This window comes from Sturnira hondurensis, unplaced genomic scaffold, assembly GCF_014824575.4.
Source record: "Sturnira hondurensis isolate 20B ecotype Veracruz unplaced genomic scaffold, ASM1482457v3 Scaffold0002640, whole genome shotgun sequence".
NCBI classification, from domain to species: domain Eukaryota; kingdom Metazoa; phylum Chordata; class Mammalia; order Chiroptera; family Phyllostomidae; genus Sturnira; species Sturnira hondurensis.
In genome coordinates this window covers 2,458,116-2,478,280 of record NW_028075271.1, presented here as the reverse complement: position 1 = coordinate 2,478,280, position 20,165 = coordinate 2,458,116, and the positions used below count along the sequence as shown (strand labels likewise).

General features: G+C 54.3%; 1 protein-coding gene across 3 annotated transcripts in view; it reads right to left on the bottom strand.

Moving 5' to 3' along the window:
• DOP1B (DOP1 leucine zipper like protein B) overlaps window positions 1–20,165 on the bottom strand; it is an 84,088-nt gene that overhangs the window by 32,938 nt on the left and 30,985 nt on the right. For all 3 annotated transcript variants that reach the window (XR_005065681.1, XM_037040614.1, XM_037040615.1), the window contains exons 10-20: window positions 16,628–16,748; window positions 14,989–15,108; window positions 12,789–12,903; window positions 12,001–12,192; window positions 8,954–9,638; window positions 7,270–7,541; window positions 5,991–6,143; window positions 5,185–5,285; window positions 4,344–4,534; window positions 873–2,502; window positions 253–364 (exon numbers count right to left, since the gene is read on the bottom strand). Coding sequence is in view for 2 of the 3 variants with exons in the window: in XM_037040614.1 (XP_036896509.1) it covers window positions 253–364; window positions 873–2,502; window positions 4,344–4,534; window positions 5,185–5,285; window positions 5,991–6,143; window positions 7,270–7,541; window positions 8,954–9,638; window positions 12,001–12,192; window positions 12,789–12,903; window positions 14,989–15,108; window positions 16,628–16,748 (3,692 nt within the window). In the remaining variant the exon portion in view is untranslated. The remainder of the gene's footprint in view (window positions 1–252; window positions 365–872; window positions 2,503–4,343; window positions 4,535–5,184; window positions 5,286–5,990; window positions 6,144–7,269; window positions 7,542–8,953; window positions 9,639–12,000; window positions 12,193–12,788; window positions 12,904–14,988; window positions 15,109–16,627; window positions 16,749–20,165) is intronic.

Here is a 20,165-nt window from a genome sequence, read left to right as displayed (position 1 = left end):
GCCTAAAATCAAGCAAGTGGCCTTCCTGATGCAATTACGGGCAAGGACTGAAGGACAAAACCACACTCGCATCACTTACATTTACACACACATTTGCATGTGTGTGCATAATGCTCGCACAGTTCATATGCATAGATTTGCATACACATTTGCATTACTCACATACATACGTATCTTATTTGAAACGGTTACAACCCAATGAAGACAAAACAATATCATAAAAATTACCCCCAACTCAGGAAAAAAATTTACCTTTTTATTTTGGTTGGTTTGTTCCAAAAGACAGAAATGACTAATGGTTGTCAGCCCTTCCAAAAGGGTGAGCGGGTAATCCGGGGAGATGTTTTCCCTCTTGGAGGTTAGGCTGTGGTGAAGAAATGAGAAAACAGTTTTGAGAACTTTGAAGAGTGAGGCTATAAAGATATTAATCCTGCACGTGAACACATGAACCAGAGAGACAGCACTACTATCTTAAATAAAGCAGGGCTCTCGTTAGGAAGTATTGTTATAATATTGGTAGGTATCTTTTGCGCTATTTTATATTCACGCAGTCACCTTGGAATAATGTTTTTAGATGTTTCGGAATTGCTGTGAAGGTGAGTCACATTTTTATTTCTGATTTGTGGAAAATAACAGAGAGGGACTGACTTGCCCTGTGGCACCGGGCCAGCCCGGGGAGCTGAGTGGAGTTCAGAAGAGAGGATGTGGACATGCAGTTCCTCGTCACCCTCCCCCGCCACCACCCTAGCCCAATGCTACACAGGCTTCTGATGCAGTTGAAACCTCCTTCGGCTGGCTTCTACGGCCAATCAGCTGTTCATCACAAAAAAACGTCATTAAAGCAATAATAATGGGTTAAGGGATCACCATACCTGATAGAGAGCTTCACAGATTCGCTTTCATACTGTTTGACCAGCTCGTCCAAGTTTTTGCAAATCTGGACAATGAAGGGTGTCACTGTCCAGCCCAGGGACTTTCCAAAGTATGGCAAGGAATGCGTGACCAAGCTCACCCAGGCAGGGTGCATGCCGTAGCCATAGGCCGGCTGCAGGCCTCTCACCACGGCAGATACCAGCAGCCCCTGGGAGGTGAGGGGGTGGGGCTGCACGTACTGTGCGGCGTTGATGGCCTGCTGGAAGTTGAGGGCCCTGCGCCACTCCCGGGACAGGTCGGGCTGGTTGTCAGCCTCCTCTTGGACCTGGCCCAGGTGATGCTCCAAGACAATCAGCACCTGCAGGAGCTTCAACAACTCGATCTGCAGGGGGTGCTCGCTCCAGGCCGGGTCCTGGCCCAGGCTGATGAGGCCCTCCTCCAAGAGGCCGTCTTCCTGCGGGGCCCGGCCTTGCTCCGCGGTGGCCAGGCCGTAGCGCTTCTGGCTCATGTACATGGACGCGGACAGGGACAGCAGGACGAACTCCTGCACCCTGCATCTCTGCAGCAGGCCGCGGACGAACTCCACATCCTTCCCTTCAGCGGACTTGGCCACCGACACCAGCTGCGTCGTTATTCTGATCAAAACCTCCACACTTTTGACCTGGACATCCCGGTTGCCAAGCAGGTCTCGGTGGGAGACCGGTAAGTGACCAGGGTAATAGCTGCGCAGGAAGCTCAGGCACAGGTAGGTGAGCAGCTCGATCAGCAGCGAGTGGGGGCACGTGTTGGGGGACGGGGTCTGCAGTTTCCCGTAGAAGCTCTGGCCCACAAGGGCCTCCTGGTGGCGCGCCAGGAGGTTGGAGATGAGGTTCAGGTGGGCGGTGGAGCTGGTGTCCATGCTGGTCCGGGACACGGCCTCCACGAACTCCTTGGGGTTGGTTTTGAGCATGGCCTCCAGCACCGAGAAGGCGTAGAGGACGCGCCGGGAGTCGTAAGGCTGCAGGTAGAGCAGGATGTGCTTGAACAAGGCCCTGAGCGCCTCCCGCCGCTCCTGCTGCTGCTTCAGCAGCCTGGGCGTGGTGAGGGCCTGGAGCTCCACCTCGGCCTCCTCATCGCTGGAGAAGGACTCCGAAGCCTGAGTCTTGTCCGAGTCCACGCGCGTCAGGCTCAACCTAGCGGCGCACTTCAGGCTCTCCCCCTGGAAGGCTGCCAGCAGGGCTGAGCGCCTGGGGGGGCCCCGGCTGCCAGCGGGGATGGGTGCACAGCAGCCCTCAACATTGCTCAGGTCCTGCAGGCCGTGGGAAGGGGAGGACACAGAGGACGTGTTCTCGCTGTCCGTGTGGCCGGAGCTCGTGTCTGCGGACTCAGTGTGCTCACTGCTGTCGGGGCCATCCTGGGCTGCCCCATCCAGCAGGTCCACGTCACCGGGAAGGTCATCCTCCCTTGGTGGGCTTCCTGGTGGATGTGTCTCTGGTTCCTTCTCCACCTCGGCCCAGATGGCCTCGCGGTCCACAGTGGTGAGCTGGCTCAGGGGCACACCGTCTTCCGCGCCGCCTTCCCGCAGCCCAGGCGCTCCACACGCCTCTTTGAAAGAGGTGTGCTTCCCGTGAAACCAACGATGCAAGTCTTCTGAAAATTACAAAACGACACATGACTTCAGAACAGAAGGGCGAGCTACGGTGGGTTATTTCCTGAGTGATCTCCGTCTCAAAGCCAGACGGAAAGACCAACAGTAATAACACTGCCCCATGAGACTACGCCAGCAGAGTCTAGATTACATGGTGGACAAAAGGAAGACGAGTCACGTGAACAGGTCCTTAACAAACGTTCAAGCAATCAGCCCCGGCTGGTGTGGCTCTGTTGGCTGGAGCGTCATCCCACAGACCAAAAGGTTTGGGTTTGACTCCAGGTCAGGGCATAGGCCCAGGCTGCAGGTTCGACCCCTGCTCAGGGGATGTATGAGAAGGCCGCTGGAGAGGCCATGAGACTTTAAACCTCAATAAACCGTGGAGTTAACACTTTCTTCTTAAAATAAAGGACTACTAACAAATTTAACTGACAAACTTTTTTTATTTGTCTATCAGGTATCTTTATTTATTTATTTTTAATTTCTTATTGTTTACACCATTTCAGATGTCCCCCCCTTTCATCCCCTTTGTCCACCTGCACCCAGCCCCCGCCCTTCCACCCCACACTGCTGTCTGTGGGTGCAGGTCCCGCAGACACGTTCTTTGGCTGACCCCTCCACGTCTTTCACCCTGACCCCTGACCCCTGCCCTTCCGACATTTGTCAGTCTGACCCATGTGTCTACACCTTTGGTTCTATCTTATTTGTTAGTTTACTTTGTTCATTAGACTCTACCTATTAGGGAGATTGTGTGGTATCTGCTGTTCTCCGGACAAACTCTTAAAAAGATGCTCAGCTCCACACGAGTCTCTGAATGTTACTTTGTTACGACTGGAATAGCGGAAGGACTCCTCTGGGAGGAGGCCCCTGGTCTTCCTGATGGACAACTAGACGTCACAGCCTCAGGCAAGGAACCCCGTAAAGAGAGGGCTCCCTCCGGGAAACCCTCGATTATTTACTGTAGGTCAAGGCTGCTTGTTTCTTAAGATAAGACTGAGACCAACGGTATTTACAGCCCAGTGAGCTCAACCAACGAACCCAGAGCCCGTGAAGCCATGGCTCAGAAAAGAGGCGGGCCCTTCTGTTCATGAACCCAGGGGGACGCCATGCCTCGTTCTGGAACACATTGGGTTTATTTTAGTCTTCTTCTCCTTCTTACTCCCTGTGTCATTTTGTCTGTGTTCAAGTGCCTCTGGAAATTCCCTGAACCCAAAGGCTTATGTCTTCTGCATTTCCGGCTACGTGTTAACAGAACTTTCTAACTGGGAAGAACCTTAGCAGATAGATAAGAAACCATGCAAAATGTTGACCCTCTTGGTCGTTCATATGTGAGTCCCATCCCCAGGTCTGGGCAGGGACCCAGGAGAAGTGCTGGCCTGGCCGCCCCAGACTTCATGTCTCTTCAGGCCTTGGACAGACAGCTACGTTCCGGTGAAGGCACTGGCCTTGGAGACCTCTGGCAGACAGCCCGCTGTCCCCGCCTCCTACCATACACACTCCAGAGCTGTTTCCTTTAGCAAAAGGATCAGGAAGCAGCTATTTTTCACTGGAACACAGATGACTAAAAATTCTGCATTTCAGTTTTTAAAATCTGACTTTTTTTTTTAGTATGTGTTCTAAACCCACTACCTAGCATTTCTAAATGTTGATTCATCTGACCCCTAAAATTTTTAAGTCCCCACAAGCTGTACCTTCATACTGGTCGATTCCAGCAAAATACAAAGTGGGTCAAAGTGCCTTAAACTGCCACAGCGGGCAGCTGAGTCCTGGCCACCCCTTCCTCCCTCCGGGCCTGGGAACCCGGGGGACAGAACCGGCCTGCTGCCCGGCGTGGCGAGCTCACCCGTCAGGCTCTCCTGCCGGAGGCAGTGGATGGAGGTCCTCTGGGTCCTGGGCTGGAGCAGGAGCAGCAGCACGGGCTCGAGGATGCGCGCCACGTCGCCCAGGGACAGCGCCCGCACCAGCCAGCCCTGCGCCGCTGCGCCGATGGCGCCGTCCGAGCAGGTCAGGCTGTCCAGCACGACAAATAGGGACCTGCGGGTGGGGAGTGCACCATGGCGTCAGCGTGTGGCACCCTGGGTGCCGGGACACCCCAGGGAGCTGTGGCCTTGCTGGGCTCGGAGACCCGAGGTTTCCCAAGAGCATCAGTGGGGGAGCTTTTGAAATCCTGATCTCCAGGGCTCAGCTCAAACCCATTCAGTGGGGCTGCAGGCTGGGCCCCAGGCTCCCAGTGAGCCAGCGCCCCAGGCTGCGCGTCTGGCCCCGTATCTAGAGCTCTGCAGACAAGGCAGGGGATTTTTAGGAAACGATGTGGATTATAAGGTCACTGCAGTAAATTCACATCTGGAGCGAGTGGTTGATGACTTCACGAGAAGACACACAGTGTGGCCAGCACTCCAGTGGAGATCTAGACTGGCTCCACTCTCCCACAAAGCCCCTCCCCCGTAGGCACGCTCCAAAAGCTGCCCTGGTGACCGGAGGCTTCCTGAGTCCCCTTCCCGCAACTGCAGTGAGAAAATCCCCACCGGGTGTTTATCCACACGCGTCCTGCCCAAGTCCACCCGGGATCATGAGGCCGAGTGGTCCACATCCCACATCTCCCTCTCCACAGCCCGACACACTGACCAGGAGCCTCTGCAAAGTGACCTTGTGTTATGGGTCAAGGACAACGAGGGAGACCTCACCTGTCGAAGGAGCGGTTGTGCGATGCCACCCGGCTGCCTTGGATCTCCCGCGTCAGGTGCCAGAGGACGGAAAACCTGAACAGCGCCTCCAGTCTGGTTCCCTGGATTAGGAAACAGGTGTGCGTGGGGAGCCTGGTCTGCCTCCAGGACGCTGTTTCAGTCACTCTGAGCCCCATCTAAAAGCCAGTGAGGGCTCCGGAGCAAGAGAGCAACACCGTGGGGTGGGGTGGGCCACAGTGGGCCGCCCTGCAGGAGGAAGGGGCCCTCCCCCTCTCCCTCCCCACTTCACGCAGTGCACTCTCAATGAAGCCCCAGCCCAGACCTGGCTTGCCCTGCCCAGGGTCACAGGTGGGCCTGTGGTCAAGGGAAAACATGGGACAGGTGGGGCTCTCGTGTCCTTCCCTGGGGAGTGACAGGCCACATGGCTTATAGCATAAGGACAGCACAGGACTGCAAGGGATGGCCAGGGCTTACAGGGCTGACACAGTCTCTACGACTGCCCCTGTGCCACTGTCCCCGGAAGCTCTGCAGGCTCCTCCGGGGCTCACACAGCCTGGGTGGGTCTCCCCGGTGAGCCTTCAGGGGACATGAGCCACACTTCCAAGACTCAGAGGGGGACGCCAGGCTCCTATAGGCCTTCTAGTTCCGCACCTTGAACACTTCCGCTCATTAATTGAGATGCCCACTGTGCCCCAGAACGCCCTCAGCTGGAGGTGTGCACATCTGCCTGGGCCAGAGAGGGACAGGCTGGCCCAGCAGCGGGCACCCTTGCGGCGGGGAGGGAGGCCAGGGCTGCAGAGCCTCACCTTGTCGGGGTCCAGCAGGGCGTGGCAGATGATGTCCTCGCAGACGCTGGCTGTCGGGGCCAGGCAGTGCAGCCGGTAGAAGAGGTCCACACAGGGGACGTGATGCTCCCGGGTCTCCTCGTTCAGCTGGCTCCACAGCACCCGGGCCACCCTCTGGGACAAAGGGGACACAGTGTGAAACACAGGCAGCACTGCCCACTTCCTCCTGTCCAGGCTGGTCCCCGTACCAAAGTGCTGGCTGCTACCTACCTTTGCTACGTGAGAGCCCTTCACGTACAAAGACGCATGGCCAACAAACAGAACAAAGCAAACCCACGCCAAACCCTGGCCCAGCAGAAGTCGCCCAAGGCAGAGGCCCCGGTGCGGGCCCCACATGGAGCTTGGGCCCAGCACAGAGTCTCCCCTTCCCAGGAGGAATGAAGGAAGCAAGGAAGACAACTGGAAGCAAGAACCTGCTGGCTGACCATCCCCTGAACAGGCCCAAACCGAGCCTGACCGCCCGCAGGCACTGGGGTTCCAGAGATGCCTCCCCTGAGATGGGTTTGCGGTGGTCACCAGTAGTGAGGTGGACCCTGGGGCACCTCACCATCTCGAGCCACAGGGGCCCCGACTGGCTTTCAGCTCCAATTCTACAAACCACTGTCTCCACCTCCACAACATCACAGTGGCCGATGTCTGACTCACGGTCAGGACACATTGTAACTCAAGCTGAGTCCTCCACTGCCCCAGCCCTGATCTCCGCTCTCCCGGGCCTGCAGCCACTGCGCCCCTCCCAGAGTTCCAGGGGGCTCACAGGGTGCCCGACCCAATGGCATGAGGCTCACCAGCAGCGCTGGTCCCCGTGTCTGGGAGGGGGATTTCTGCAGGCATTCTTCCAGGGCACAGAGAAAGATGTCTCCTAGACTGTAATATTTTGGAGGCAGCTTAAATCAAAGAATTTCTCCTGCCCTTTTGTTTCTACATGACAGAACTGTGGTCTGTGCACAGAGCAAATGAACCACTGATGGGCTCCGGCCCCTGAACATTATTTATTTCTTACCTAAAAGAACGTGGTTTCCAATGCTCAAGTCACAGCTAAACTGCTGGTGCTGAAAACTCACTCCAGGACCAGAAACTGTGCCGAGAGCCCACGGCAAGCTCAGGTGTGAGCGGCCTGCTCTGCATGTCACCAGAGCCGCCTCCTGCCTCATCATAGTGACGACAGCCTTAGGGACAGCTTACACTACACCGCCTGGGAGGAGCATCCCCGGTCCGCCCCTCTCCTTCCAGCGGGCAATACCTGATAGAAGTCTGTTTTCTCGGCAATGACCTTCAGGACTCCTGGCACAATGGGGGGCACCGTCACCATCTGCAGCTTGCCGAAAAACGGGTGGTACCCAGAGCTCTTAGAGCGTTTCATCTTGTCCTTGATGACCAGCGCCAGGGACTGGGAATGGTTTATCACCTCCAGCAGAGTGTAGATGGCCATGTGCTGGAGCTCACAGTCGGCCCCGCAGCAGCTGATGGTCATGAGGGACTTCAGCCACGCCGGGAAGGTGGCATCGCTGGCTCCTGCAAGGAAGCCGACCAGAGAGGGTGGGATAAGCAGAGCTGCCTGGGGGTGGTGCGCGGGTTCCCAGACCCCCTGAGCTCTGGAGCGGCCTGGGCTTGCTGGTGGCGGGGACACGTGCACAGTCAGCATCAGGGCCACCAGACAAGTGAGGCCTGGTCTGGCTCGTCAAGCTTCTCAAATTAGTCAAATTCTCCAATGTCAAGGCCAGGGCTTTGAGAGGACTCAAAATGTTCGTTTTCTGTTAAAAATTTAGGGGTAGTAAAATTCCCATTAACATTTAAAAATTTACACGAGGTAAAATTCACGCTCTGGGGGAGAGAGTTCCAACTGCTTTCCCCAGGGCCCTCTCGGCGGCAGGACACATGCGAGCAGCCTCACGGGCCAACGCAGGTGGAGGGCGCCAGCTCTCAGCGCGGCTCTTGGCAGGTCTCCGTCCCTGGCAGCTGCAGCCAGCGCACAAAACCATGAAATTCAAGCAAAGGCTGCAGGACGGAGAACCCCTGCCCTAGCCCCGCCGACCTGATCACTCTGGGATGTGAGCACCCAGTGAGAAGGTGGCTGTCTATAACCAAGGGGACAGCTGCCACCAAAAACCCACTCTGCCGACACCCTGATCTGGAACTTCCAGCCCCCAAAACTGTGAGAAAATAAAGCTCTGCTGTGTGAGCCGCTCGGTCTGTGGCAGTTTGCCAGTGATGCCTGAGCTGCGACCCTGTCGGCCAGGGGTGTCCCCCCGCTGTTCTTCTATCGGAGTCTGAATCCTGGGACTGGAGACTGCGACCTTATGTGGAAATAGGGGTGATGCAGGTATAAGTGGTTACAGTGCAGTCACAGCAGAGAGTCAGTGGGCCCCAACGTGACCAGTGTCCTCAGCAGAGGGTCACGTGCACACTGGTTTGCACACGAGTGTACACACAGGGAGAGCACTGCATAGAGCCTGCAGGCTATGTAAGGACCAGAAACTCAGGCAGAGACCTGGGACACAGCCTCCCTGAGATAGCTGGAGGGGGTGGGGCCCTGCCGACACCTGGGTCTCAGATGTCAGGCCTCCAGAATATGGGAGAGGGTCTTTCTGTTGTTTAAGCCACTTGATTGGTGGTGCTTTTCACAGCAGCCCTAGCAGACTAATGCATGAATCTTTAACAAGTCTGATGAAACAGTCTATTTTACTATTGTTAAGCACCTTTTATGCTCCTGACTTCTTTGTGGGCCGACACCCAACATTTAAAAATTAACACCCAGCCTCGCCCATGCGCCACCTGTGTGCACAACTAATTGGAAACAGTGCAAGGGCACAAACGTGGCAGCGTTCCATGATCCAGCTCCTCCGGAGACACCGACAGCCTACAGACCCTGGGTCCCCATGCAGGTGAGCAAATGCGTGAGCGTGCGCGTGGTGCCACCCACTCACCAGGGGGCTGGAAGAGCGTGTCGCAGAGCTGCTCGGTCTCCTCCATGGACAGGTACACGGGGAAGGTGGCGCAGTCCAGCAGCAGGTGGCAGGCAGCAGCGAAGGCCTCCCGGCAGCCCTCCCTGGAGGTCCCCAGGTCCATGACCACCTGGTCCATGGCCCAGTATCCCTCCTGTGTTCGGTCAGGGCTGCTGGGCAGAGGTGAGGGCAGCTCCACACTTTTGGTCTTAAACGGAGACCCTCGAACTGTGAACCAGTCTGAAAGCAGCTGCTTAAATTGGGGCATGTTGATGGGCTTGGCCTCCCACGAGTTTTTCCTGCCGTGGTGGCTGGGCTCCGGGCCGCGCGGCCCACCCTCGTCCCTCTGGCCTGCCAGCTCTCCAGCCTTGCTTGCCTCTCCAGATGCTGTCAGCTGTGCCCCAAAGATGTTCTTGTGGGCAAAGTTGGCAATCAGCTCCTGGATGGAAAAAAACGTCCTCTGCATGCTCCCGCCCATCTTCCAAACGTCGTCTTTTTCAGGAGAGACGCCGGGGACCCGCAAGTGCTCAGCGAGCTCTGGCGACGACGCACTGAGCCCAATCCCACTGTCTTCGGATTTCAGCGTGGGCAGTGGAGGGTCCTCGTCACCTGGGATCACTGCCTTTGTGTCTAAAATTATTTCGTTGCTGTCACCTTTTACTGGACTCTGCAAAACATGGAAGTTTGTAATGTGCATCTGGTAAGACCAGAGGATCCAAATATCAGCCAAGCGTGGTGAACTGTAAACGTGCATTTCCTGGTTTTAAGTTCGTAATTCTCTACACCGAGAGAACCCTGTGCGCCGTGCACAGTAAAATGCAGACGGCACACAGGCGAGGGAGAGGCACACCCAGGGCGGGGGCAGGCAGACCGCCACACTCTATGGGTGGGCTGGCCTCGACCGACTTAACTAGGCTCTTCAGTGTTACCAAAGTTAGTTAAAAACAATTTGACAGATTTCAAAATATAAATAAGGAAATGGGGCTAAGGGCAAAATACAGGCATGAAAAACTAAGAGGAGAAAGCTAGAATGAAGTCTTTTTTAAAAAAAGATTTTATGTATTTATTTTTTAGAGAGAGGGGAAGGGAAGGAGAAAGAGAGGGAGACAAACATCCATGTGTGGTTGCCTCTCATGCACCCCCTACTGGGGACCTGGCCCACAACCCAGGCATGTGCCCTGACTGGGAATCGAACTGGCCACCCTTTGGTTCGCAGGCCCATGCTCAATCCACTGAACTACACAAGCCAGGGCTAGAATGAAGTCGTTAAACACATGTAAAACACATGCGTGTGTATGTGCACAGTGAGTCCTCACCAACCGTCATCAATAGGTTCTGCGGCTTTAGGTCAAACGACGATGTGGGAAAGCAATTTTGCCACCGGCTCATTGATGCGAACAAGAGTTAAGTTCCTGCAGCTTCTCATCAATGTTACAGTGAAGCAATGTCATTTGAACACTTGCTGTACGAATTTTTGTGGCTTTTCCAAAGGGATGACACGTCAACCTTCACTGAATGGACCTCTTTTTTTATACTGCTACTTAGACAACATTACATTAAATTTGAAAGTCCTCAGCATTTAACCTGTGGGGCTTTCTAGGGAAGAATGAAAGAGTATTATGCAATTTTTGAGACATAATCTTTTTAATTTGTAGACTACACATATCTTAAATCATCCTTGGGATACTTTTCTCCAATGGCTATAGAATAGCTGTTGGAGAAAGAGGAGAGACTTTGCAATGGAGGCAGCCGTCTGCCACTAGCTGTGAGCCGAGGCTCCCGTCCCGCCAGACAGCCCTGAGCCTGCCCGGGACACACGGCTCTCAGGGCCCTGGCTGCTCTGTCTGTTCACGTGCCTGCTGCCACTGTGCCCAGCAGGCCTTCAAGGGCAGACTTTTCTCATTCCCAGAAAAACCGGAAAATAAAAATAGTTCAGAGACCGTGCACCTCCAGCTGCTTCTGGAACTGTGTCAGTGTTTTTGGAGGTCAGTCTGGTGGCCTTTCTCCCAGTTTGAAGAGAAATGGGTTTGACTGCGATCCATTTCTAGGAACTGAGCCTCCTGAGATGGGCACAATTGTGAACAGGTTGTGCAGTGGGTAGGGGGGTGGGGACTGCCCCACTGTCTGGGAGAGTAAAAAACTGGAAATCGCCTAAGTAAGTGGAGAGTGGAGGGGGCATGGTGGGCCCTGGTGGCTGTGGCTCAGTGGATTGAGTGCCGGCTTGCAAACCGAAAGATCACCAATTAGATCCTTAGTTAGGCACATGCCTGGGGTGCAGGGCAGGGCCCCAGCTGGGGGCACGAGAGCATAGAAAAGGGTCTCTGAACAAAGCAAATCAGTGTGTGTTACGGGTTGAATTGTGTTCCCTAAAAAAGGATAATGAAGTCCTAACCTCCAGTGCCTGTGAACATGACCTTGACCTTACTTGGAAATAGGCTCCTTGCACAGATGATTGAATTAAGACTAGGTTTTAAAGTGCCCCTAGTCCAGTGATTGGTGTCCTTAGAAAAAGAGGAAAAGTGAACACACACAGGGTAGACACCCGGTGAAGCTGAAGGCTGAGATTGGGGTGACCGGTCTACAAGCAGAGGAATGAGCCAGAAGCATGGACCAGAACCTTCCCTCACAGCCTCAGAAGACATCAGCCCCAGAGACAATGACTTCGTGATTCAAGTCACTGGGTCTGTGGTGCTCTGTTACCGCAGTCCAAGGAAACACATTGCTCCCTCGTATTTTTAAAGACAGGACGACGCACCCACCAACACGCACCCACCAAGGTCTGGGCTGTGCACAAGCCACAGCTCTGGCCCCAGCAGGGAAGGAGCAGGGACAGGGGGGCAAAGGTGCGTTAACAGCAACCCTGCCTCGAGCTTTTATAAAGCGAGGGTTTGAGAAGCACATTGTAGACATTACCCACGTCTCTTCTAGTCCTCGCTCCTGACCTGACCAACCCTAACTGCTTTCTGCTCCCAGGGGGGCGTAAGGTCCTTTCAGCTCAGAGAACCATTTCGGTGGCTCCCCGCACCTACCCCGTCTCCACTGGTGGACTCTGCATCCAAGAAGGAAGGCGGCATCTGCACCTTGCTGAGCACTTTGAAGCACGTCTTCAGGGCGTGCGTGAGTTCACCCAAGCTCAGGGCCCCCGCGTCCTCAGCCAGAGGCTGCACCAGGCAGGCGAGCAGCTGGGGGAGGTACTGGGTCTGCGCCTCGGGGGAGAGCTCCTGTGAAAGGGAGACACGGGCCTCAGGGACACGGCGTCCGGACACGGTCGCCAGGGCCAATGCGCCTCCCGGCAGCTTCTCAGGAAGCTCGATGTCTTAGGACCCAAGGAAGCTCCACGTTAACTCCCAAAGTGGGAAACAGTATTTCTCTCTGAGCCGGACAAATCGACGCACCGTGTTCCCTCCTTCTGAGTCTTCACCCTTTGTAACAGGGAATCTCTGCCACACTCACTTCCCTGTAAAGGAAGCTGGTCTCCTTTGAGAGCTGGCCAATGAATGGCAGGGTGTCGGACACATGCTGCCGCCCACTCCCGAACGACCAGCACACGGGGACACCCGCACCCACCCCCCGTCCGGTTTGCGGAATTTCAGCTCGGCCCCCTTACAGCTGGCTCACAGTCCCAACCCCGGGAGACACAAAACTCACAGGGGATTACGTCCAGCTCCGTCCTCCAAGCTGAAGGGAACATCAAAAGCGTGCCGTGTGTTTACGTCAAACTATTTCCTCGTGAGTTTAGGTTCATCACACAGGCGCACAACACGAACAGAAACCTCACGGGAGGCGCCGAGCTGCCCTCCACAGCCAAGGGCCTTACCAAGGGGATGACGTCCAGCAGGAACACGAGGAGGGTGCAGAGCTCCGAGACCGTGGGGGGCGGGCCGACGCTCTTCCCGGCGGTGGGGCTCTGCTTCGCTGCTCTATGTAAGTCCCTGCAGAAAAAAAAAACAGGTCAAGTGTTTCTCCCACGATAATTTCAAGTGTTCCTTTAATTTTCAATGAAACTACTTATTCTCTTTTAAACATAAAGAAAGACAGCTTCTGTCATTCCAATCATCAAGGTTTGGTGCCTACAGTCCCCTAACAAAGAGAAGTATCATAAGCGTCTGCTTGTCTCCCAAATAGATGCACTCTGACTTGAACTTCATCAGTTCAGGTGAGGGTGGTCCAAGCCCATCTGGGCCCCACACCCGGCAGACCTGGAACTCTGTCGACTGCAACAATCCACACCCCTGGCCCAGAGCAGAGGCCGGTCCCCAGGAGGAGCCTGGCGGGAACCTGGCACAGGCCGCACACCTGCTCATGCATTGCAGGGGCCAGGGCTCCATGTGACATCAGCGGTCACCCGTGTGGAGGGCTCCTGCAGGGCGGTGTAGTGCCACTGCCCCATGGAGCTGCTCACCTTATACTGAAACTCCACACTCCTTTGAAAAGAGCGGGCGCCTGGTTAAACAGGTAAGTTACAAAGTATATCCTGATTCTCACAACAGAGTGACTTTGGGTGCACCTGGCTATCCCCAGCAACTCCACCCAGGGTCATGTTCTCCACTGTCAGTTATGGCTTCCTGACGCTAGAGTCTATTGCAGCCTGAGAACGACTGCAGAACTGCATCCTATGCCCTCCTGGGCGGCTGCTCTGAAGGTACCAGAGCAGCAGTACCGCCATTGAGAAAACAGTGCGACAGATCTCACCACGGACTCCTCTTCCAGGGACCTCCCAAGGCACAGGGCCAAAGTCACACGCAGCTGTTACCACTTAGATAAAACTTCAATAGACAAAATGAGCCATATCGTCACACACTTGTCACGCCCAGATAACACCGTGGGTGGGCCAGACACTGGCTTCAGAGATTAACGCTGGGATGGGGGGAGGAGAAGTTGCGAAAGACGGGAGTTAGCTGCATCTTGGAAGCAACATTTTATTCCTCAAAAAAAAAAAAAAAATCCGAAAAAGCAATGGTCAAGTGTCGCCTTTAATTTCAGCAATGGGTGCATGTATGCTGAACATCATTCCCTGTCCTCCCTCACGTTTGAAATGTTCCTTCACTTTTTTCAAAGAAAGCACACCTCCTAACTCTGAAACAGAACCAAGCTGGCCGCACACACTGCAGCTTCAGTACAACGTGGCCTCGCTGCTGCCCACGGACGCAGTGACTGTTAACGCAGTCCCACCGCCAGCGCAGCAGGCAGCTGGGCAGTAGAACGTTCCTGGGCTCTAATCTCGCTGCCCCTCCTTTGCTGTGCAATGCCAGCTGCTATCTGGCCTTGGGCCTCTTCTACAACCTTCTCTGGGCTGTCCTGGTGAGCAGAGAGTACCCTAAGGCCCTCAGGCCAGAGGATGGCCCAGACAAACCCTAAGTAAAGCTGCTATGGCAGCTGCTGGGATGCAAAGGGCCACAGCACACGGCATTCTAACCGGGAGGGGGCAGCAAGCACGAGGTTACACAGCGAGACTCAAGGACGAGGCAGGGTGGGAGTGATTACGGCATTCCTCCTGGGCAGAGAGGACTGGGGGCAAAGGGTGGGGCGGGAGCATGCCCTTCCCCAGAGAAGGCTGTGGAACTCCAGAGCTGGTGGAACTCTCCAGATTCAAAGTGACGAGAAGCTGATTACAGCAGCTCGGATGCCTTTATCTGACATTTGATACACGGATGATCTCTAACACGCTCTACCCCGTCACAGAGTCACACAACTAAGCTTCTCTCCTGGATCAGGCCTCTAGGAAACGGCACAAAGAAAGCGTATTTCATCCTTAGCTAGAAAAGGCACTGAGGATTTTTCTAAAGTTCGACTCTAATAAATAAAGAAGCTCCAGAGTTTTGGGGCAAAGATCATGTGAATCTTCTTAATGGCAGCGTGTTTTCTCCTAGTACAAGTTTAATTGGGTTCCCCCCAGCCCTGTGCTGAGACCGCTCACCTGCGGGCAGCCCCCTGCGTCTGACCATCCTCAGCAGCCACGCAACCAGCAACCCTCTAATCCTTCCTGGGTATCCATCGCCCGGGCCCTGGCTACTCACCTGAAGCAGCCCTCGAAACACCTGGTCATGTAGTCCCAGAGAAAGTCTGAGCTGAGGGACGTGATGAGCAAGTTCACGGTTTTCACAACCTCAGAGGCGTTTCTGTTTTCTTTTATGGTGCTGCAAAGGTAGAGGGCTGTTCAGAAACATGTCCGTGAAACGCTCTGTCGGACAGGAGCACCACACCCGGAAAACTGAACCATCTTACCATTTACAACCTACTTCTAGAGAGACTCGGCCAAAGACAAAAACATCACTGTTCTCACACACAGAAAAGGGTGTGCACAATGTCAGCCCAGTCTCTCAGACGTAAGCTCGGAGCTGCTGTGGAAAGCACGGGACCCAGGAAACCACTGAAGTCCCATGGAACATATTTGGACGCTTTATTAGTGGAGTAACATGGCTCAGCCGCCCTGGAGGGAAATCCGGCTGACATTTACACCTGTATCCTTCCCAAATACACAGCAAAATATGAAAACCAAGGTTTTGTATTTATCAAAAAAAATGTGTATCTTCTACGACTCAGGACATGTACCGTGGGGATTTATCCTACGCAGAGCTTTGCACTCAAAGATGTGTGACCCAGAAGGGAAACCTGCAAGGTCATCCAAAATACCGGAAGAGTGGGAACCGCCTAAGACTTGATCAATAAGAATGGCCAGCCAGAATTTATTCAATGAGTGATGAAACCTTACTGAGGAACCTAAAGTAACTATTATATTCCTCAGGAGAAGACAGTGCAGCTGCTCATGACTTGCATTTAAAAAAATGGGCAATTATACAGTGTGATTCCATCTTAACATAAAAGATAGGCACCACTCCCCCCTATATACACATATGCTCGCTGAAAGTCTGGAAAGAAAGAAAAAATGCTTTCTGTCTTTCTCTGAAGGGCAGTGGGATTATATCTTTTTTTCTTGACACCTCCAAATACTGGCACATTCTACAATGAGAATGTTCCTATTTTCATATTCAGAAAAGCAACAAAATACTCGGGAAGGAAAAGCAAGCACTAAGAATTCTTTGTTCATTTAAAATTAATGAAGCAGGAAAACCTCTCCCTTGATTTGTTTTCTGCACACTCAGTGCCCCTCCAGGCAGCAGGGAGCCACGGCGAGAGTTGAGTGGTAAGACAGAGGCTGCCCTGCGTCACAGAGGACAGAAGTCAGGGATGACGGACACCTAGACGTCTGAAGGCAACAGTCCGCTTGTCTCCCCACCCTCAGGGTCCCTGAGCACGTGCCCTCAGGGCACCCTGACCTTGACTTCCCCCCAACTCCTCAAGACTCAGGCCCCCTGAATCCACTTCCCGGCCTTCCCCTCCACCCCGGCCCTCCTCCCTGAAACTCACTACTGGGGTCACCTAGACCTGGTCGCCTCTGTCGAGTAACTTTTCATACTTGATCAATAAGTATGGTTTGTACTTCCCAGGCTGGGCAGGGACCTGATCAAGCTCCTTCTAAACTCCTCGAAGTATTCAACAGGGAGCAGTCAATTCATGCTACAATAACCTGCTCTCGGTCTCCTCTTTCCGGGCACCTCGCAGTTTACAGCATACAACAGGGGGAAAGGTCAGGGCAGAAAAGGTGGGGGAACGTCGGGGAGGGAGGCAGAGCGTAAAGTGGGGCCACACCCGCACCTCGCCAGCGCGTTCCCACTCTGCGTGTAGCTGAGCTGGAGGCTGCCGCCCAGCGCGTCTCGGCAGCAGGAGTAGAAGGCCCGGACGACTTCCAGAAACAGGCTCCCAACCACTTGCGGGCCTGCGGTCGGAGAGAAAACGGCCAGAGGAGATTAGTGACCCGCTTTCAAATCCATAAACGACGCATGCGGACACGCATGGGGCAACTCTCCACAGGCAACTCAGGCCGCCTGAAACGCACAGACACTCGACATGGCGGCGACAACGACTCCCTCTGGGGGTCCCCATCCTGGAAAACAGCCAGTGTCTCTGCAGAGCTCACGGGCGCTGGGCCCTGTCCTGGGCATTCTGCATGTATCAACCCTCCCGGCAGTCACGTGACCAGGTACGACACACGTGGCAGTCCCGGTTGTTGGGAGCCAACCCACAGCCGTCCCTTGACACAGTTGGGACGGATGACGTGCATCCGCACAGCAGAGGTAACTGTGGCTGGACTTCCTGTCTCTCTCTCCTTGCATGTCTGTTTTTGCGATTAATAGGTGGTGGGATTTTGACACCTGCATTTCAGGTCCAATGATCTGCATAATTCCAGTGAAGTTGTACAGAATGATTTCTTGGCCAGAGAACGGAAGTCCCCCCTGATGGGGTAGACCCTGAATGTCTGAAAGTTGATGAGTAACAGCCCCTCCTCTCTGTTGGACAGGAATATGTATTAATCAGAAGTAGACAGGCAAAGAAGCAGGAGAAGCTGGTTAGATATTACAAACTGAGCACGTAGAAACAATTACTAAGGAGTCAGAGTCCATATTACATAAAGACACATTTTAGACAGAAAGATAGATTGCTAAGTTAGACATCACAAAGGCCTTATAATGAATTTCCTATAACCTCTGCTCAGTCTAGTGTATCCTTTTGCCCCATGCCAAATTCTAAGAACTTTAATAAACAATAAGACATTTAAACTCTGTACATACAGCTATTTCTAATTGTCTGATTGATGGCTCTCCTGGTCAAAATAACCTTTGTTTAACATAACTGAAACTATGGAATTTCCTGTACTTTTCCTAGTTACCTCAGTATTGTTTTTTTCTGCTTAACTGATCACACACCTGTTCCTTTTAATGTTATGTAACAATCTCTGTAAAAATAAAGCTTAAATCGAACTCTGAGAGTTTGGTCAGACCCACAGAAGCTGGCTGTTCTCCGGCATCCAATTAGGTGCCTGACTCTTCATTCGTTGCCTGCGCCGTCCAGCCTTTGGGGGCCCTGAGACCTGCCGAGGCTAGACCCCCGGCACCAGGTTACAGACAAGGGGCTACGGCAGAGGTCAGAGTGGAGCCAGATTCTGCCGGGGGCAGCCAGGGCCCATGCATAGTGGGGTTTTTAAAAGATTTTATTTATTTATTTTTAGAGAGAGGGGAAGGGAGGAAGAGAGGGAGAGAAAAATCAAAGTGTGGTTGCCTCTCGCACGCCCCCTACTGGGGATCTGGCCCTGCAACCCAGGCATTTGGCCTGATTGAGAATTGAACTGGTGTCCCTTTGGTTTGCAGACTGGTGCTCAATCCACTGAGCTACACCAGCCAGGGCTGTTTTGGTTTTTCTTCTCCTGAGCTCTCTTTTTTTATTTACTTTTTAGTTTTTATTGACTCTACTAGGGTGACACTGGTTAAGTATGTGCTCTGCTATAAACTGCTCCACCAGAGACGTGACTCAATGTAAAGATGACGTGGAACTCTTCCGGTCCTGAGCTAGGACACCACAAACGGAAGAGCAGCCGTGGACGCTCAGGGAGGCGGCACGAGGAGCTGGGCCAGCTGCGTGCTGGGGGCGCACAGTGGCCGATTCGGCAGCTGGACGCTGCTGCTCCCCAAACAGCAGCCAGCAGGCATCGAGGGAAGGACTCTCGCCCGTGCACCCAGAGGGAAGGACACAGGGTCAAGTCAGAGGAAAAGAAAGGTCCGTCCACACATCTGTGCAAGAAGCAACTGCAGATCAATGCGGTCTTTCATGGACAGCCTGGGAATCCCACACCCTTTTCACAAGTGGAGGCCAGCTCGCGGCCCCCACCAGCAGAGGGCAGAGTGAGGCCGAGACCAGGCCTCAGAGCAGGACAGACAGGGCTCAGTGCCACCCTGTGCCTCCAGTGCTATGTCGTCCACTCCTCTGCCTGTCAGCTGTGTCTTCCCTCGGACAACTAAGTGACCACAGAGAGCAAACTAAACGACTGATACAACCAGGCAGAAGCCTGCCTGCCATTCATCCCTTCCAGAAAATACAACCAGGAGCCTGAGCTGGCAGCAACAGTCCATGGCTCAAGGCGCATGGCCTTGACATAAACCAGTCGAAACGCGAACATGCATTCTTCCCTTGAGCACTTCCCCGAGTGACACAGCCAGCCCCCGATGCAGTCAGTTGTATAAGTCACTTCATTTTCCAGACTGCACCATGACTGTGACTTTCCAGAGCTGTGGTCACTCCCACTGAGAGAGAAATCCACTGGGGCCACTGCTGGTCCCCTGAGGCAGGGGCAGGTGGCACTTCAGGGTGGAGCCTGTGGAGACGAAGGCTCCAGGCTTTGACCTTGGCCAAGAGCAGCTGAAGCTGCCCATGCCATACAACCCAAGTTCACCTGTGTCCGTCGAGTATCCCCATGGGTACAGCACGTCTGAGTAGCGTCAGGTAACCAGCAGTGTGGTGGCGAAGGAGCTCAGGCTCTGGGGTCAAACACATGGAGTTTTAATCCCAGCTCTGGGGCGGCTTCAGCAAACAACTCACCCTTGTTCAACCTTAGTCTCTCCGTCTGTGAAAGGGGTCCAGTAAGGAACCCATCTGAGGGCTGTTGGGGCCTGGAGGCACGTGTGGAGACACACACTAAAGGAGGTGTGCAAAGCACTTTGCGCAGAGGAGTCGCCCAGCCGGGGCTGTGGCCAGCAGTGAGGATGCGCTGGGACCTGTGTCTCCCCTCCCTCCAACCCGACCAGAGCTTTCCTTCCTTTGTACCCCAGGGCCTGCACCATCCCCGCCACACCCCCATGCTCCACGTCCATCTCACGATGAGTCAGCAAAGCCCCCTCTCCTGGGGCCGGGGGGATGAGGCAACAGCCACCCGGTGGTGGGCACACCCGATACCCAAGCACTAGACAACGCCACCAAGGCTGAAGTCCGGAGAGATGAGGATTCTCTCCCCTCCTGGGTGAAGACCTAGGTGAACGGAAACCGCAGCACTTCTCCTTAATGCCAAAGACAGAGAAGGTCCCATTTCTCGGCTGACGCTCACAGGAGCACAGTGTGTAAGGGGGACCCCTCAGGAGCCGGAGTCTAGTTCACCCCTTTCCTCTGACAGGGGAGAAGTGGCAGGAGTGGCTTGCCCAGGGTCAAAAGGCCAAAAGGGGGAGGAGGGTCCCCCTTTTCCAGAAAATAAAATCGAAGCTCTGGCATTTGAAGTCTGACATTTGGCTGAAGAATTGTTCATGCAAAGTCATTACGGCCTGTGCTCTGCGGGCACCCCCAGTCCCCCCAAGGCAGGGACTCAAGGGTG